General features: G+C 39.0%; 3 protein-coding genes and 1 long non-coding RNA gene across 4 annotated transcripts; 2 read left to right on the top strand and 2 right to left on the bottom strand.

The window, feature by feature from the left end:
• Nucleotides 1-197: 197 nt before the first annotated feature.
• On the bottom strand, nucleotides 198-3,163 carry mea1 (male-enhanced antigen 1). Its single transcript, XM_058386813.1, has 4 exons — nucleotides 3,015-3,163; nucleotides 2,554-2,855; nucleotides 1,950-2,058; nucleotides 198-1,861 (listed from the first exon to the last, which is right to left on the bottom strand). Exons 2-4 carry the CDS (start codon nucleotides 2,833-2,835, stop codon nucleotides 1,698-1,700), a joined length of 555 nt encoding a protein of 184 aa, XP_058242796.1. The 5' UTR covers nucleotides 2,836-2,855; nucleotides 3,015-3,163; the 3' UTR covers nucleotides 198-1,697.
• Nucleotides 3,164-3,304: 141 nt separating this feature from the next.
• Nucleotides 3,305-7,059, top strand: LOC131351381 (2'-deoxynucleoside 5'-phosphate N-hydrolase 1-like). The gene is made up of 4 exons (XM_058386814.1): nucleotides 3,305-3,545; nucleotides 5,368-5,439; nucleotides 6,008-6,118; nucleotides 6,303-7,059. Exons 1-4 carry the CDS (start codon nucleotides 3,320-3,322, stop codon nucleotides 6,428-6,430), a joined length of 537 nt encoding a protein of 178 aa, XP_058242797.1. The 5' UTR covers nucleotides 3,305-3,319; the 3' UTR covers nucleotides 6,431-7,059.
• On the bottom strand, nucleotides 3,386-7,844 carry LOC131351382 (uncharacterized). The gene is made up of 2 exons (XR_009204390.1): nucleotides 7,778-7,844; nucleotides 3,386-3,820 (listed from the first exon to the last, which is right to left on the bottom strand). It is a non-coding gene; the product is annotated as an uncharacterized LOC131351382 (long non-coding RNA).
• Nucleotides 7,845-12,522: 4,678 nt separating this feature from the next.
• On the top strand, nucleotides 12,523-16,912 carry LOC131351224 (2'-deoxynucleoside 5'-phosphate N-hydrolase 1-like). Its single transcript, XM_058386536.1, has 4 exons — nucleotides 12,523-12,788; nucleotides 14,767-14,838; nucleotides 15,140-15,250; nucleotides 15,449-16,912. Exons 1-4 carry the CDS (start codon nucleotides 12,653-12,655, stop codon nucleotides 15,574-15,576), a joined length of 447 nt encoding a protein of 148 aa, XP_058242519.1. The 5' UTR covers nucleotides 12,523-12,652; the 3' UTR covers nucleotides 15,577-16,912.
• The last annotated feature ends 1,000 nt before the right edge of the window (nucleotides 16,913-17,912 follow it).

Below are 17,912 nucleotides of genomic sequence, written 5' to 3'. Positions count from 1 at the left end.
TGGTGAACTGAGAACACAACACTGTAAGGTGCTGACTGAAAATGCTGACCTCCTAAAACACCAGCAGATCATTCCATATTTCATTATCATTCTAAAGAAGAATGCTGTATCTCAATGTTCTGTACCTCAGAAACGTGTCCACAAGTTACCAATCATTACACACGGTTCCATGATGTGTGGTTACATATTTGTAATGATTTTTTTTTTTTTTTTTTTTTTAATGGATTACAAAGAAATCCTAACAGTTCCCTTTAAACTGCTATTTTTTATCTTCTAGCCTAACCTTTTTTAACATCTTACTTGTCTTAAGAGTTTACAGTTTGACGTTAAAAAAACTCCCATAGTTCCACTTGCTTGTCAAGTGGGAAACGTTAGTCCAATGTAAGCATAGGAATGTCTTTTCACTCATCTCTACCTTTTGTCTTAAGTTATGCATCTCTTAAGGAGCCTAAGCAATATTTCTGGAAAGAAGACTGGTTGGTTCTGGTTGAATGCTTTTCAATCCATATTATGACAGTAAAGCAGACAAGAAATGCTTGTTTAACTTTCCAAGCAGCACTTATATGGGTAACAGACAGGCTGCAGTTATTACTCCAAATAATTGTATATTCTGTATATTGCTTAGGTTTGCAGCCTTGCTTGTCACATCCCCTAACCATTTTTCCTTCCACCTCTCACTGAGATCGTGTTTTTCTTTCATTTGCCTTTACCTGTTGAACAGTAGCCTCTGGTCAATTGTAGAGTGAATTATCGCTCATTCTGATCATTCCAAGAAAATAGGCACTCCTTGAAAAGGCTGCCAGACACTTGTTGATGCTTGGCTATAATATTTACCTGCTACAGCACATTAAATAATCTGTTATCTTAATGAATGATGATGGATAGAAAAAAAAAGTTGTACATATATATAATTGGCAAAATAAACTACCACAGATATCTATGTCCAGAGTCTTCAGTTCACTTCAAGGGAATGTCATCTTAATTTTACACCAGAAATCCTGAACGCAAGATGGCACTAGCTGTAGACTGGACTTGTGGATGTTGTCTGGCATATACATGTGCTGTAGAAGAACTTTATGAAAGGATGGGTCTCTCCACCCTTGTCCCCTCTTTCTCTCCCCACCCCTCCCTTTCCCAAGTCTAACACTACTCTTAAGCTGCTTTCCGGGTCATATGTACATATGTTGTACTTTAATTAGGCAGAGCATTACATACTATGAAAGTCATATTTTGTACAGATGTTCATGTATGTACAGAAAAAAATAAAGTTAAAAAAATGAAAGACAAAAATACACTTGTGAATGTGCAGGACATACGCATCAATAAGCTGCAGAAGATTTTAAGTCACTTAAGCATGTGAATATTGTCATTATTAGGAGACGGTAAAAGGACTTTAATATGAAATTGAACTGAATTGAATGATACCGAAAGCAAAAGGAAAATTAAGTGGTCTAGATTTTACATTGCCATTCAACACAGAAGTTAATGAGGGAATGTTTAGGAGCCACATTAACGATCCTAAAATATGTCGAACCCTGTGCATCGTGGTATCAAGTACATTTAATTTTAAACAAATACGATATATAATAAACAATTATTCTTAGACCACCTCAATCACATGACCTTACAGGCTCTTCTGATGCTTTATTGTGGATGAAAATGTGAGCTGCAAGGGGAACATGATAAAGGCCTTGAGATCATTTGCGTTGCAGTAAGAGGCCTGCTGAGCTCTGACGAGACTGGAGAGTCTTCTGCACCATGTCCTTCCACTGGTCATCTGAAATCTCACGAGCCCAGGCAGGGATCCCCAGAGAGGGCAAGTTCACTGCTGCCATGGTTCTTTTCACAAGCTCAACATGATCTGTGAACAGTGTCATAACAAACATCATCAAAAACACTCAACAGTGCAACTGGGGTCATTCACATCAGTCTATCTGAGTGCATGTTACCGGGATCCATAGGAATGGATGCGTGGCTGTGGTGTGCAGCAGCTGCTTCAGGATCCTCCTCCTCATCACTGTCTGGAGCTGGTGGCTGAGGCAGGAACAAGCCCATGGCCTGTGTGAACAGGACTGTCAGTACAGACTAGAATAGCTATAAAATATAATCACTAATATACACACAATATTAATACTTTTAGACAGACACGCGATTTGAGCTCCTCCTAATGACAAGTAAAAATAAAATACGTGTAATCTACATGCTGACACTTTATTCACTGTTAGTCATTTCATACTCTCCTGAACACAACATCTCTGTCACAAACATAATTTTCCTGTTCATTAGTGACATTTCTGTATGGAAAATATTTTAGTATTCTTCCACGTCTATTCACTTGAGTACATTTATTTGTATTAAATAATAACAATAGCTTTTTCTCTCTCTCTTTTTTTTTTTTTTTAACAGTGTCTTCCTGAGATGAGAAGTATTTTGAAAGGAGATTAAATCATGAAACCTGAAAAACTAACCAAAAATAATGGGTAGAAAAATTGGCATAAATAAGAATCTAAGCAAAGAAAGTTGAATAAAGCTGCTCGAGTCGGTTAAGCTCACCTCTATCCTCTCCTGAACCTCTTGCAGTTGATCGGCGTGTGTTGGCGTGTCGGTGTGATCCAGCGGTGTGTTAGAGACACCATCAGGCTCCTGGTTCAGTGGTTGATAATAATAACCCGCACTGTCCTCCTCTTCCTCCCCCGGGGCTCCGTCCTCTTCCTCACCGTCCTCACCGCTCCACTCATCAGCTGCGGGCTCTGACAGTCTCTCCTGACCCAGCTCCTCCTCCGAGCTCGGCAACACTCTTTCTGGACCCATGACCCGGGTCCTGTCCACTTCCATCCACGGGTTCAAAGATATTCCTGCGGCCAGTGAATACAGAGCGTCTTAAGAGAGGATCATTACGGAGAAACACACACTTAAACCTGCTGCTATGGCTAACAGCAAGGATACAGCTCACTCAGTAGCAGTGAAAATGCATCGAAATCCTGGACAACATGCTGATTTATATAATATCATACCTGTATCAGAGCTGTCCACAGTCTACGGTTACTCCGTCTGTTTTCACTAGCCCAGATGTTTGCTTTGTCGCTGTAAACAAACACTCAAGATCTCAATTGAAGCTTAAAATGCATCATTTTCTTCCGCACGGAAGCGGAAATTACGTTACCATGACGTCTCTTAGTCACGCCAAAAAAAAAACAATAATTAATAACCTTCAATTTTATTAATCAATTAAGAGTTTAATATGTCGCTAACATTATCTTTTAGACAAAACCGGTATTTCGTTATTTAAGTATTGAAACAGCTCTTTATACTTTGTGGCATGGTGCCTACTTGCCGCAAGGAGCGCAACAGAGCTGCACGACGGAGAATTGTGTCGAAACAAACATTTTCATTTCTTCCGTTTTTGTTAAGACTCCACAGGATGAATATATATTTTTGTGGGAGTATCAGGGGAGGAAGGCAGGATGTGAAGATTTATCAGAAAATTGTGAAGAAACTGCAGACCTATGGACAAGTTTTGAGCCACGATGATATATCAGAGAAAGGTAAATACAGCTTCCAAAGGGTTAACTGTTACAGTGCAAGGACATCTAGGCCTCTCCACATTATTCACAGCTTTCTTACAGCCTAGGTGTTGCAGTGTACACTGCTTATAATCACACGTCATTGCAACACACACACACACACACACATTATTAACTCACCCTAAAGCAGCAGCCTGGACAATTTACCTCTCAGTTTCCCCTTCACTTCAAATATACATGATAATTCACGACTTCAGCTTGGATCGTGTCTTCAGCTTTGTCCTTGTCTTGCCAAGCTGTGTAATGCAGAGAACAAGTAATTGAAGAGTCTGTCCAGTTTAATATTGTGCTAACTACATGTCTAATCAGTAAACGCTAGCCTCAAAAATACATTTTGGCTTAATAATAATAACCTAAACAATTCCACAGAAAATGAAGTAGTATTGTGTTGCATATGGTCAATTTTTGGACAAGCTGTTTGTTCCACCTGGACTCAGGTAAAGTCTGGATCCACTGTGACTGACCAGGATAAAGCACTCACTGAAAATGAGTAAAGATGGTTAAATGGGTTGTTGCTGTATAAAGGAATGTTTGTCTTATAGCTGAAACATATCCATTTGATTTCTCTGTACTTTGCAAAACGTGTCTACAATATTTCAGTTTCTAATTTTTTCTTGATAACCGTGATGTCACTAGGTATACTGATCAAGCATAACATTACGACCACCTGCCTAATACTGTGTTGGTCCCCCTTTTGCTGACAGAACAGCCCTGTCCCATCATGCACTGTGTATTCTGACACCTTTCTATCAGAACCAGCATGAACAACTAAACCCTAACCCAATTTGAGCAACAGTAACTCGTCTGTTGGATCGGATCACACAGGCCAGACTTCGCTCCCCACGTGCATCAGTAAGCCTTGGTCGCCCAATGATCCTGTCACCGGTTCACCACTGTGCCTTCCTTGGACCACTTTTGATAGATACTGACCACTGCAGACCGGGAACACCCAACAAGAGCTGCAGTTTTGGAGATGCTCTGATCCAGTCGTCTAACCATCACAATTTGTTCCTTGTCAAACTCGCTCAAATCCTTACGCTTGTCCATTTTTCCTGCTTCTAACACATCAACTTTGAGGACAAAATGTTGACTTGCTGCCTAATATATCCCACCCACTAACAGGTGCCATGATGAGGAGATCATCAGTGTTATTCACTTCACCTGTCAGTGGTCATAATGTTATGGCTGATCAGTGTATATCTGTAGATTGTTAGTTAGTAACATAAATTGTTGGGTCTTTTATTAGTCTACTAAAGACAAGAAATGATTTTGAAACCAGTTGTGATTTCCATGAAAAGAAATGTGGTACAAAAACAAAAGATTTAAATCTTAAGTGTTTAAAATGTAAGTTTACTGTGTTCTGTTCTGACAGTATTGTGTAATATTTCTTTACGTAAATATTAGCTAGTCACTGACACTGGAAGTTTAGTTAAACTTAATACACAAATGTGCACATATGCTTACTTTCCACTTTAAATGGAACACCTTATGCAAACCTTTGGATTTCTCTGGATCAACAGAGTTGTTTCTTTTTCTGTTATGTCTCATAATATTCATGATGTCTCTAGGTGTTGAAAAAATTGTTCTGTATACTATGAAATATATCAGACTTACATAAGCTTAAGTGTTTGAAATGAATTGACATGGTTTGAGGTTATTTAGATATGCATCTGCATGATGCTCAAATGGAAGCTTTAATGTCCCTTATTTCTTAACAACCTTAGCTTCAGTGCTAAACTTACCTATTATTTTAATGAAGAAATCTGATCTACTCCTGACTCAGGTGAGGGGGCTATGCCAGGAGGAGACGAGGCTATCTATGACCGTGATATGGAGTGGCTGGTTCAGTGTGATGGTGAGACTGGTTATTAGGGAATATGAAGTTTTCCTATTTCTTTAATAAATAGCTACCATAACCTATTGTTATTATCGTCTTATTTTAACCCTTTCTCTCATTCCACTGGTACATTCCACTGGCCAGCTGAATGAAAATTCACTAAATTATATTTTATTGCCTTTTAGGGGCCAATTGTAATTGTAAGGTTAGTCAGGACACTGGTGGATTTCTGTGTGTAAAGTATCACAACTCTATATTTAGCTGCTGGTGGGAAGGGTGATGAGAAATGGGAGGGATGTAAGCCCCCTGCTGGGCTCCGCCCTCTTCTCAAAAACATATATTTAGATAAAACGGATAGCACAGCTGTAGACTTTTTATAGTAAAACACAGTGGCATAATACAATGATAAATTCTTAACCTACTAAGAAAGTTAACGAAAAACACTGCAAATTCTTAAATCTCTGAGTGTCTACTTACCATTAGATCCTGTTGAGGATTGTGACAAATTCTGTTTAAATTATACACTATAATGGGAAATGACAAAATTGTATCAAATAATAATAACCTTTTCCGTTTACCTTCCCAGTTGTAGTTGCTGAAGTAACCCAACCCTCTTTTGGTGTGGGATATGAAATCGGTCAAGCCATGGTCATGAAAAAGAGGATTCTGTGCCTTTTCCGACCCTCTTCAGGGAAAGGTAATGTAATTATTCTTTAAGTCTCAGCATACTACATTGTTAGTTCAGCTTATCTCACAGCGCATCAGTACCTGTCTCTCTAGCCTCCACTTAACACCGGATCAACATTTAGACACTTCAGTGTAGAATTCTATGCAAATTCTGTTTAATGTTTTCCAACTTAATATTAGTTTTATTTTTTTAGTGCTGTCTGCAATGATACAGCATGCTGAGGGCAAGTTGGGCAGGACTCTCTTCCAGGTACGGGATTATGAGGAAGAGGATGTTGAAGGCATCCTGGAGAATTATTTTGGTGAACTTACCAAGAACTAATGTGCATTAAAACACACTACATGGTCAAATGGATGTAAACACCTGACCATCACAACTGAATGCTCTTGTTGAACATCTTTCCAAAACCATGGGCATTAATATGGCCCTTTGCTTTTATAATGTCCATTCTTCTGTGAAGGCTTTCCACTAGATCTTAAAACGTGACTGTGAGGATTTGTCCATTCAGCCATGTCTACATGGGCCTCACTTTGTGCACAGGGGCATTGTCATGAAGGAACAGGTTTAGGCCCCTTAGTTGCAGTGAAGGGGAAATGTAATGCTACAGCATGCAAAGATATCCTACAAAAGTACCATTACTTTGTGGTAATAATTTGGGGAAGATCCACATATGGTGTGTTATGGTCAGGTGTCCACATATTTTTGGCCGCGTAGTGCAGATCACTCATAATGTATCTTCATTATCCAGCTCTGGATAGAATGCTTTTTGTAAGTAGAGATTTTCAGTTTAACAGAGGCACTTGAGTTTTATATAAATTACTGACACAAGATGCTTTTGTGTTTGTTATAATGTCAGTGACTCTCAAGTTGAAAGATTTAAAATAAGATTCCACAAGCATTAAAAACATTGTGATATTTTCTATCATAATAAAGTGTTACTGTTCATTATTTTTCCACATTCTTGTGTCTGTTTTTTGTTATCTCACAGCATCTGATGTAAACAATTTGATGAGAATTTGTAATATTGGAAAAGAAGGAAGAGTGTGACAGCATTGAAAAGAAATCAAGAGAGCTGACCCTTCGGAACAGTAGACAGAAATTCATAGATAGTTACATAGTATTTCACTGTTGTGAAATCTTGCCAAATAAAATGGATGTTTATGGAATAATAAAAATAAATAAATAAATACAAATATATAAAATATTTAAAAAAAATAATAATATAAAAAATATTTTTAAAAAACTCATACTTACAGTTCATATATCTACTTATAAGTTACAAAAATACAGTCTTTATAAATATGAATAAAAACAAAGATATGTTCAAAAAATCAGATTGATATGAGAAAAGTGGATGCACAAATGACTTGGTACTGTTGTAGCTTTGAGACGTCTACTATAAGAACTAATTAGCCTTCATCAGCATTGTGCAGCAATTTTGTACTATTCCTCGTGAGAAATGAATCTATTTCAGTTACCGTTAGGCTAAAAGTAAGAGACCAAGAGGGAATCATATGATTCATAGTTTACTGGACAGATGAGATAGTTAGACAATAGTGGCACAAGTTTGTACTCCTGAGGATAAATACAGGGGATGAACAAAAGGAGAACGTGATAAAGGCCTTAGGTAATTTAATTTGCATTTGAGTTTATCTGAGCACATGTTACCTGTACTGGTAGTGTGCAGCAGCTCCTTCAGGATTCTCTTCTCCATCATGTATAGAGCTGGTCGCTGAGGTAAGAACAAGCCCATTACCTTTGTGAACATGACTGTCAGTATATAATTAATCCAAATATAAGATTGAATTATTATAATATACCCATACAGAACCCTAGTGTTTGAGGGTGTGACAGAAGAATTAGGAGGCAGGAGACATTTTAACAGCTCTGGACTCATTTATTTGGTCCCCACTTTTCAAAAACCTCAAAACAAATCATCACACACTACCTGCTGGTTCAACCTGACAGCTCTCCATCCACAGCTGATGTTTAACCACGTCTACATCTGCTGCCACATACCCCCACCGCCCGACTCATGCCAAGGAGCCATTCTCCCTGCAGCTGATTTCCCAGTAGGTAGGTAGCACCGGAGGACTGGAGGACCACCCACTTGACAGCCAGACATGCCTTCTCTATCATGTAAGCACTCTGCCACATCCACTGCCTGGAATGTAACAGACTCCAGCATGCTGGCCAAAATGTCAACCAAAGTGAGAAAAAGTAAGGAGAATGCAATAACAGCCCCCACAAAAAAATGTTTTTATCTGGCAAGAAGCTTGCTCACCCTGAACCAGATCTGATGCTCTCCTTATAGTGAGGTCAGTCACTGGGTTGGTAAGAGCCAAAAATTAGATACAAACCTCAGAATATTTTTGGGCTCCAAACAACCCAAATGGAAGGGTGACAGATTAGTGCAATCAAACTCTGATGAGTGGAAAAGGCAGGGGGATTTTTATGAGATATTGGAGTCAATGTGTCCAGTGTTGAATAAAAGTGAGCTGTGTCTAACCAATTGAGCAGTTCATCGATGCAAGACATTGGATATGTATCAAATTTAGACATCAACTTTTCTTTTCTAAAGTGCACACAGGTGAAAACACTTCAGCAAGAGAGCTGTGTTCTCTGGGACCATGAGTGGTGATGTCCACAGGGGGCTGGGGTGAACTGAGCCACACTTTTTAGAGTCACTACCGGACTCATTTCACCGTTTCTGTTGGGAGACAAACTCTGGCCAATTTTCTACTAAGAATTAATGACAAGGTGACTGTCAGACTACTTTCACTTTATTCCTTTGCCCCAGAAATTTAATAATGACTTGTATCTCCTTGAAAACTTCACATTCGCCAAGTGTTCCCAAAGCCTCAAACTGAATGAAGCTGAGGTCTGAATTTACCCTTGATAATGCCTGAGGTGTACTCTTTCGTATACTCACAAGAGATGCTGTATGCTCCTGCCTGAGCCGGGAAGGAGCCATCATCAAGGGATTCTAGGAATGCAGTCCCGTGGCACTGGAATCACTTTGCTGTTCCTGTCGGGAGTTACATGACAAATTACTCAGAGATCTGAATCTGTACTATAGCCCAACCTCTGGACCTATTCCTCCTCTAGCATTTCCATATAACTACTGCACACATAAGGGCTCCAGGAAGGCCTCCAGGTCATCTTGGTGAGTGTCACATGTGGCAGAGTGGCAGGTGATACTATGTCTGCTCCTCCAAGAAAGTTTGGGATTAAAGAGCATTTGGTTTTGAGTTTGGTGGAGCAAGGATGGGGACTTGTTCTTACCAAGTGGAAATTTCTGTGGTGTCATACGAGTCTTCCCAAATCTTGGCTTTTCATACCACTATATAACCCTAGTGTGTGAGGGTGAAGGAAGACTATTAGCTGAGCTCTGAACTCATGATTATTCAGTCTCTATGGCGTGTGTGTGGGTGTGTGCATGCTGGTAAGCTATATCTCTCTCTCCCTTGCTGTTTACGGGAGTCCCTGAAAGCACAAAGTTGCACAAATAATTAGACCTGGTGGTAAAACTACTCAGCTGAGAATCATTATGCGTACCTTCCAGTTTGACTTGCCTCCCAACTGCCACAATATATAACACACTCTCCAAACACTCTATTAGGAACACATGTACAATGGCAACAGGTGCTCTGGACAGAGGAGACAAAATCTGAAATATTTAGCTGTAACAGGAGGTTGTTTGCCAAAGGGCTGGGGAGCAGTACAATAATGAGTGTCTGCAGGCAACACTTAAGCGGTGATGGAGGTTCCTTGCAAGTTTTGGGGTGCATTACTGCAAATGAAGTTGGAGATTTGGTCAAGATTTATGGTGTCATCAATGCTGAAAAATACTGGCAGATACTTATCTATCAACCAGTACCATCAGGTAGGCATCTGATTGGCCCCAAATTTATTCTACAGCCAATGCCTGATCCCTGATCTTAACAACGAGTCTGCCAGGGATTACATGAAGAGACAGAAGGATTTGAGGCACATTCTCAGAAGATCTGCGGTTAGTTTTTCAAGATGTCTGGAACAGCTTACCTGCTAAGGTCCTTTAAAAACTGTGTGTCAGAAGAATGTATGTAAGAAGAATTTATGCTGTTTTGCAGGCAAAGGGTGGTCACACCAAGTACTGATTTGAATTTCTCTTCCATTCATTTACTTTCCACTTTGTTAATTGATAAAAATATAGTAGACATTGATGTATTCATCTCATTTCCTCTCAAAATGTTAGGAACCAAGATATTACTTTTGATCCCCCCTCACATTTAAACCAATCACATTAGCACATCATGAATACTGTTTTTTCCCACCTCTGCACTATAGCTCTCCTCAGTCACATCGTTAGTCTTAAAGAAATTCTTGCCCATGCATTTATCACATCCTGGCTTGACTACTGCAGTGCCCTTTTTAATGGGCTATCATCCAAGGCCATAACCAGACTAGATACAATATATTGCAAACTCTGCAGCATTACATGATTAGAATATATGGTTCAAACAGTGGGCTTTTCTGCAAAATATGTAAAAATATTTTCTGCTGAAAAAGGCTTGAGTCCTGTCTCTAAATCACTCTTGGGACTTGATGTTGGAAGAGCTATCACTAACCCTGTGTAGGATGTTAGAATTTCTATCTAGTTTGACTAATTTATTTATCTGCTTTATTTATTAATATAGTATGTCCACAATTACATGTACATTACACAAAGCTTGATTGTGTACTGTTTAAATATACCAAATGTACAGAAGCAGGGTAATCACCAGGTGCACCTATGTTCCCACGATAAATCATAACCATGCAGATGTAACTGTTCATTCACACCAAGGTGGTATTACCATACTAAACTTCACCATGCTTCACTGATTTCACATTCATTAAGTAAAAGCAGAGTGTGAAGGCTGAATTAGCAGAGCAATCGCAGAAATATTCATAAAATATTGCAGTCCACACAACATAAAGGAAAACATATAGGAATTCAAAAGAGGACAAAATGTTGGTGTGATCTTCTGTGATCAGGACAGCAAGTCTTTGTGGAGTATCACGAGCCATGGTATGCAGGGTAATGTCGACATATCACCATGAGTTTCGAACCACATCCAACAGGGGTAACTGGTGATGTAAGAGGAAGCTGCCTGAAAGGGATGTCAGAAAAAACATAAAACCACAGCTGCCCAACTCACTGGAGCATTAAAAGCACACCTAGACTCTCCTGTTTCCATCAAAACTGTTTGTCAGTAGCTCCACAAGAGTCAAAATTCAGGGTCAGGCTGCTATGGCCAAACTTTGGTTTCTATAGTCCCAGCAGCAGCGGACTGTGAAAAATGTGAAAGATGTATTGTACTCTGATGAGTCCACCTTCACTCTCTTTCCCCCATCTGGAAAAGTTACTGTGTGGAGAAGCCCCAAAGAATCTTACTGTATGGACTTTTGCATGTACAAAGTGATGCACAGTGGTTGATTTGGTGATGGGTTGGTCTGCAATTTCATGCCATTCCTTAGGCCCACTACTTGTCCTAAATGGTTCAAACAATGTACCCTGACGTTGGTGCCAGGTATCAGGATGATAAAGCACCAATACACACAGCAAGTCTGGTGACAGAGTGAAGTCGAACATCTTTCATGGCCTGGACAGTAACCAGATCTGAATATCTTTAAGCCACTTTGGGGTGTTTTGGAGGAGCGAGTGAAGAAATGTTTTCCTCCATCAGTATTAGGCAGTGACCAGGCCACTATTCTAAAAAGACGGATGGCTTTAAAATCAGGAAACTACTTTATCATTCTAAAGACAATCTGATGCTATTGTGGCCACAAAAGGAGGCCCTAAAACCAGGCATGCAGGTAATGCCAGCCTTTTCCACCGGCTATCACCATAAGTTTATTTCAGAACTGTGGGGAAAACACCGCAGTGCAATGCATAAAATCATACAGATACAGGCCAGCAACTTCAGGTAATGTTCACAAGCTGATTAGACAAGCGCCTTCAGAGAGGATCATTATGGAGAAACACTTAAACCGGCTGCTATGAGAATACAACTCCATTCACTCAATAGCAGTGAAAAAGCAACAAAATATAGGCTGATTTATTTCACTTTACACCTCTAGCATTGGTGTCCATCTTAAACACTTTTGATTCACCTATTTTCACTTTCCCAGTCATTTGCTTTAGCGCTATAAACAAACACTGTAAGACGCAGTTCAATCATTTTTCTTTCGCACGGAACCGGAAATGTGTACAAATTACGTGCCCGTGACGTCTCTTCATCACGCCAACCAAACCAATTAATATTTAACGATTTTACTAATTCCCATGCTGTTTAATATATCGCTAAATGTTACTTTTTTTCAGACAAAGCTGAAAGGATGAAAAGATTCCACAAAAAGAGGTTTATACTTTGTAATGTGGAGCCATGGCGCTTACTCGGCGCTAGGGGGCGCTCATCAACAAACCCGACATACGGAGCCTTGTGTCCTAAGAGCAGCATTTTATTTTACAGAAAACGCTATATTTTTCATTTGCTGTTATTTTTAAGATTGCACGCGATGTATATATACTTTTGTGGAAGTATCAGGGGAGGAAGGCAGGATTTGAAGATTTATCAGAGAATCGTGAAGAAACTGCAGAACTATGGACAAGTTTTGACAGAGCACGTGAGCCACGATGATATATCAGAGAAAGGTAAATAAAGGGTTACCTTTTACAGTGCAAAAGGACATCTAGGCATCTATACATTCTTACACACACACACACACACACACACACACAAAATTAACACTCTCATTCCCTCACCCTAAAGCATCAGCCCGGAGAATTTACCTCTCAGTTTCCCCTTCACTTCAGATATACATGATAATCCAAGGCATGTTTATGTCTTCAGCTTTGCACTGGAGCTTCTACAACACGTTATGGAAGCGGATGTCCAGTTGAATATTATGCTACATGTCTAAATCAGTAAAGACTAGCCTCAAAAATGTTTTTTTTTTCTGCTTAGGAATACAATCAGAAGCAATAACTAACTTAACTCCATTAAACAGAAGAAACCCATAGTCAGTCGTTTTGCTGTGTATTGAGGGATTGATCCACTACACCAGAACAAAAACATTAACATGTGTGACATTTTGACAAAATGTGTCTAGATAAATTGTGTTATTGCTTGTTATTTTGTATGGTTTGAGTTTTTATTCATCTGAGGAATAGAAATGTCACAGTATCATTAGTTTTTTTTAGTAGTGTTTAGTTTGCTGGAGAGAATGAATACAAAAGTAACCATGTTTCTGTGATACGGAATAAATGCTAGTTTAATGACTGACAGGTCCAGTCCAGTCCAGTTAAGCATGTTTCTCATGTGTTTGAAAGCAGTTTATTCTTACCAACCTTTTGAACATGAACATACACTCACTGTCCACTTTAAAATGACCACCTATATAATAGGTTTGATTTCTCTGTGTCATCTTAAAGAACTTCTTCGTTTTTTGTTGTTCTTTCAGTCCTCATGATATCCGTGATGTTTCCATGAGGTATAAAATGAGACTGTAGCTTGCTTATTAGAGACAAAAAAAATGTATTGGTTTTACTACTAATGATTTTATCAGTTTCAGAAATCCTGTATGCTGACATAAGTTTATGTGATTACTGAAACTTGTAAAATAATGTTTTGAGATGAACTGAAATGGTTTGAAGCTATTGTTTGGCTATTTAGAGATACACTGATCAGGCATAACATTATGACCACCGACAGGTCCCGTGAATAACACTGATTATCTCCTCATCATGGCACCTGTTAGTGGGTGGGATATATTTGGCAGCAAGTGAGCATTCTGTCCTCAAAGTTGATGTGTTAGCAAAAGGGTAAGGATTTGAGAGGGTTTGACAAGGGACAAATTGTGATGGCTAGATGACTGGATCAGAGCATCTCCAAAACTGCAGCTCTTGTGGGGTGTTCCCGGTCTTCAGTGGTCAGTATCTATCAAAAGTGGTCCAAGGAAGGAACAGCATGTTTCTACTAACACTATGGGAAGAAGGCAAGTCAGCGCAGGCAGTGTCATGCTTTGGGCAATGTTCTGCTGGGAAACCTTGGGTTCTGCCATCAATGTGGATGTTACTTTGACATGTACCACCTACCTAAGCATTGTTGCAGACCATGTACACCCTTTCAGGGAAACAGTATTCCCTGATGGCTGTGGCCTCTTTCAGCAGGATAATGCACCGTGCCACAAAGCAAAAATGGTTCAGGAATATTTTGATGAGCTCAACAACAAGTTTGACTTGGCCTCCAAATTCCCCAGATCTCAATCATTTTGAGCATCTGTGGGATGTGCTGGACAAACAAGTCCGATCCATGGAAGCCCCACTTCATAACTTACAGGATTTAAAGGATCTGCTGCTAACATCTTGCCAGATATGCCAGATACCACAGCACACCTACAGGGATCTAGTGGAGTCCATACCTCGACGGGTCAGGGCTATTTTGGCAGCAAAATCGGATCAACGCAATATTAAGCAGGTGGTCATAATGTTATGCCTGATCAGTGTATGTCTGCATGATTCTCACACTGCATCTATAAGTGTCCTTTATTCCTTAACAACAATTATTTTCAGTGCAAAACTTGGCTGGACTATTGTTTTAATGAATAAATCTGATTTACTCTTCATTCAGGTGAGGATGCTACACTAGGAGGAGACAAGGCTATCTATGAGCGTGATATGGAATGGCTGGCTCAGTCTGATGGTGAGACAGGTTTTGATTTTGGAATCTGAGGCTCACTGAAGATTTTTTAAAAATAAATAACTACCTTCACCAACAGTTATTTGCCATGTTATGTTAATTGAACTGTCAAATTGTGTCATTTACTGTATCAGAAATGAGCTAATTAGAATAAAACTACCAATTAACACTACAAAATCAACAATGCTGTACAATACAAAACACGCAGATACTACACAGTCAGGAACCTACCTTTCCAGGAGTAAAAGAACATGAAGCACACTTTGATATGCATCATCCTTAATGTTTTTGTGTACCTTCCCAGTTGTAGTTGCTGAAGTAACCCAACCATCCTTGGGTGTGGGATATGAAATCGGTCAAGCAACGGCCATGAAAAAAAGGATTCTGTGCCTTTTCCGACCCTCATCAGAGAGAGGTAATTTGATTATTCTTTAAGTCAAATTAAGGCATACTACATTAATATTTGCCCCCTTCAGTTGTCCAGAACATATAAGCCTAATTCACAGCTCATTAGCACCTGTCTCTCTAGCCTCCAGTAGTCACCAGTCCAACATTTAAATCTCTGTTTATTTAATGTCCTCCACTTAATATTATTTTTGTTATGTTTTTTTAGTGCTGTCTGCAATGATACGAGGTGCTGAGGGCAAGTTGGGCAGCTCTGTCTTCCAGGTACAGGATTATAAGGAAGAGGATGTTGAAGGCATCCTGGAGAATTATTTTGGTGAACTTGCCAAGAATTAATATGCATTAAAATACATATACTACATGGTCAAATGTATGTGAACACCAGACCATCACAGCTAAATGCTCTTGTTGAACATCTTTCCAAAGCCATGGTTATTAATATGGCCCAGTGTGGCTGTTAAAAGCTTTTGTGAAGGCTTTTCAGTAGATCCTGAAACATTATTGAGGATTTGTCCATTCAACCACATGAGCATTAGAAAGGTCATCACCGATATTGTGTGAGGAAGCCTGGTTCAGGTCAGGACTCAGTACAGATCACTCGAGTTCTTCCACTCCATCCTCAGCAAACCATGTCTAAATGGGCCTCACTTTGTGCACAGGGGGATTGTCATGAAGGAACAGGTTTAGGCCCCTTAGTTCCAGTGAAGGGGAAACATAATGCTACAGCATAAAAATATATCATAATTGTGTGCTTTCAAAAGTACTATTACTTTGTGGTAACAATTTGGGGAAGATCCACATATGGTGTGTTATGGTCAGGTGTCCACATATTTTTGGCCGCATAGTGCACATCACTCATAATGTAATGAGTATCTTCATTATCCAGCTCTGGATAGAATGCTTTTTGTAAGTAGAGATTTTCAGTTTAACAGAGGCACTTGAGTTTTATATAAATTACTGACACAAGATGCTTTTGTGTTTGTTAAAAAATATGCCTTTGTATTTGTCTCAAATTGAAAGATTTAAAATAAGATTCCACAAGCACAAAAACATTGTGATATTTTCATCATAGTAAAGTGTTACTGTTCATTATTTTTCCACATTCTTGTGTCTGATTTTTGTTCTTATCTCACAGCATCTGATGTAAACAATTTGATCTTTTATAGATCTTTTATAGATATATTTCTTAATATTGGAGAAAGATAAATTTATATGATGGGAAGTGACTCATTTATTTGAAACCAATTCATTCATCAACTATGTGCATATATATTTGGACTGGTTGTGTATGATCTCACAGCAGTAGCACAGATTTGGTCACTCCAACAAAATCCATAAATAAGCCATCTGCTAGGAGTTAATAGTATTTTACAGTTGTATAGCTCCTCTGCAAATATACTTTTAGTGCATATATCCACTTCATATTTACATACAGACACTTGATTTGATAAATACCAAATGAACAATGATACACTTTTGAATAAAACTGTTGTTAGCAGTAACAGCCTTGAGATCAATGTTCCATTCATCTTGCCAAATTGTCTATCAGTTTCAGATGCCATTAGTTTTGTACATTAATTTTTGAAGTACAAAGATAAAAACATTGTGTGTGTGTGTAAGAATGAACTGATAATCTTTACTGGATGTACATTAAATAATGAAAGCAAAACAGACCAGAAACACTGCAGTACTGTCTAACATGGCATCAGAGTGAAATATGTTACAAAAAATATTTGTCATGGCATTCATGACCATTCCCCCAGATCACAGAGTGCACAAGACAATTGCCTACGATGTTAGAGATGTTCTTGGATTCTGGGCTTTATAGTTAACTGGATAGATGAGAGAGAGAGAAAATGGTGACACAAGAACCTACTTCCACAGTGCAGAAAGGTTATGGTTGCTTTTTAGGAGACCAAATACAGGGGATGGTGTGATGGAAACAGTAAGCAAAAGGGTTATGAAGAATTTCTGTTATGCAAGAGAAATAATGGGCCACATAGTTCAATGGAAAATGAGAAAGTGTGAGTCCCCCTCCCTCCCAGAGCTCTCTTTTTGAACAAATGCTGATAATGCAGGTGGTACATGCACACATTGTAAGCTGTGCATGCTAATTATTCATTGGCTGTTGATTCATACTTTGTTTCAATCAATACTGCTGTTGCAATCCCAAGGTCAAGACTGTTGCTAAATTGCAGTTATAGTCTGAAAATGTGTATTAGATAGATGTTAAGCACTAGGAATTTTCTCCTACAATGAACAAAATGGCAGTAATATGCAACAATATTAATATCGAGGACCTAATAAGTAGAATTCTTGGCCCAGAACAGTTTTATTCCTCCTTGTAATTCTGTCATAGATAGAGGAGAATGGCTTGTGTTGAACCATTCTTCAAGAAGAAAATCCTCCAGGTCTTTGATGGATGAAGGAAGTGCATAGCTACTTCACATAGTCTCTGATCTCGAACGCCCCATGATGATTAAATCTAGTGATTAAAGAGACCATCGTCCTGGTATTCATCAAAACACTACTGAATAATATTAGGAGTAAGAATGGGGGCATAATCATCTTGGGATATGAGTTCCCATAGGGTTTATCAATTTTATACAATTGTGTCATATTGTTTTGTTGTTAAAAGACTGGAGATTTAAGGCAATCTTTGGACCCAGTAA

The sequence above is a fragment of the Hemibagrus wyckioides genome, linkage group LG03, assembly GCF_019097595.1.
Source record: "Hemibagrus wyckioides isolate EC202008001 linkage group LG03, SWU_Hwy_1.0, whole genome shotgun sequence".
NCBI lineage: Eukaryota > Metazoa > Chordata > Actinopteri > Siluriformes > Bagridae > Hemibagrus > Hemibagrus wyckioides.
Note: the sequence above shows the minus strand (reverse complement) of the source record. Positions and strands in the feature narration are given on the sequence as shown.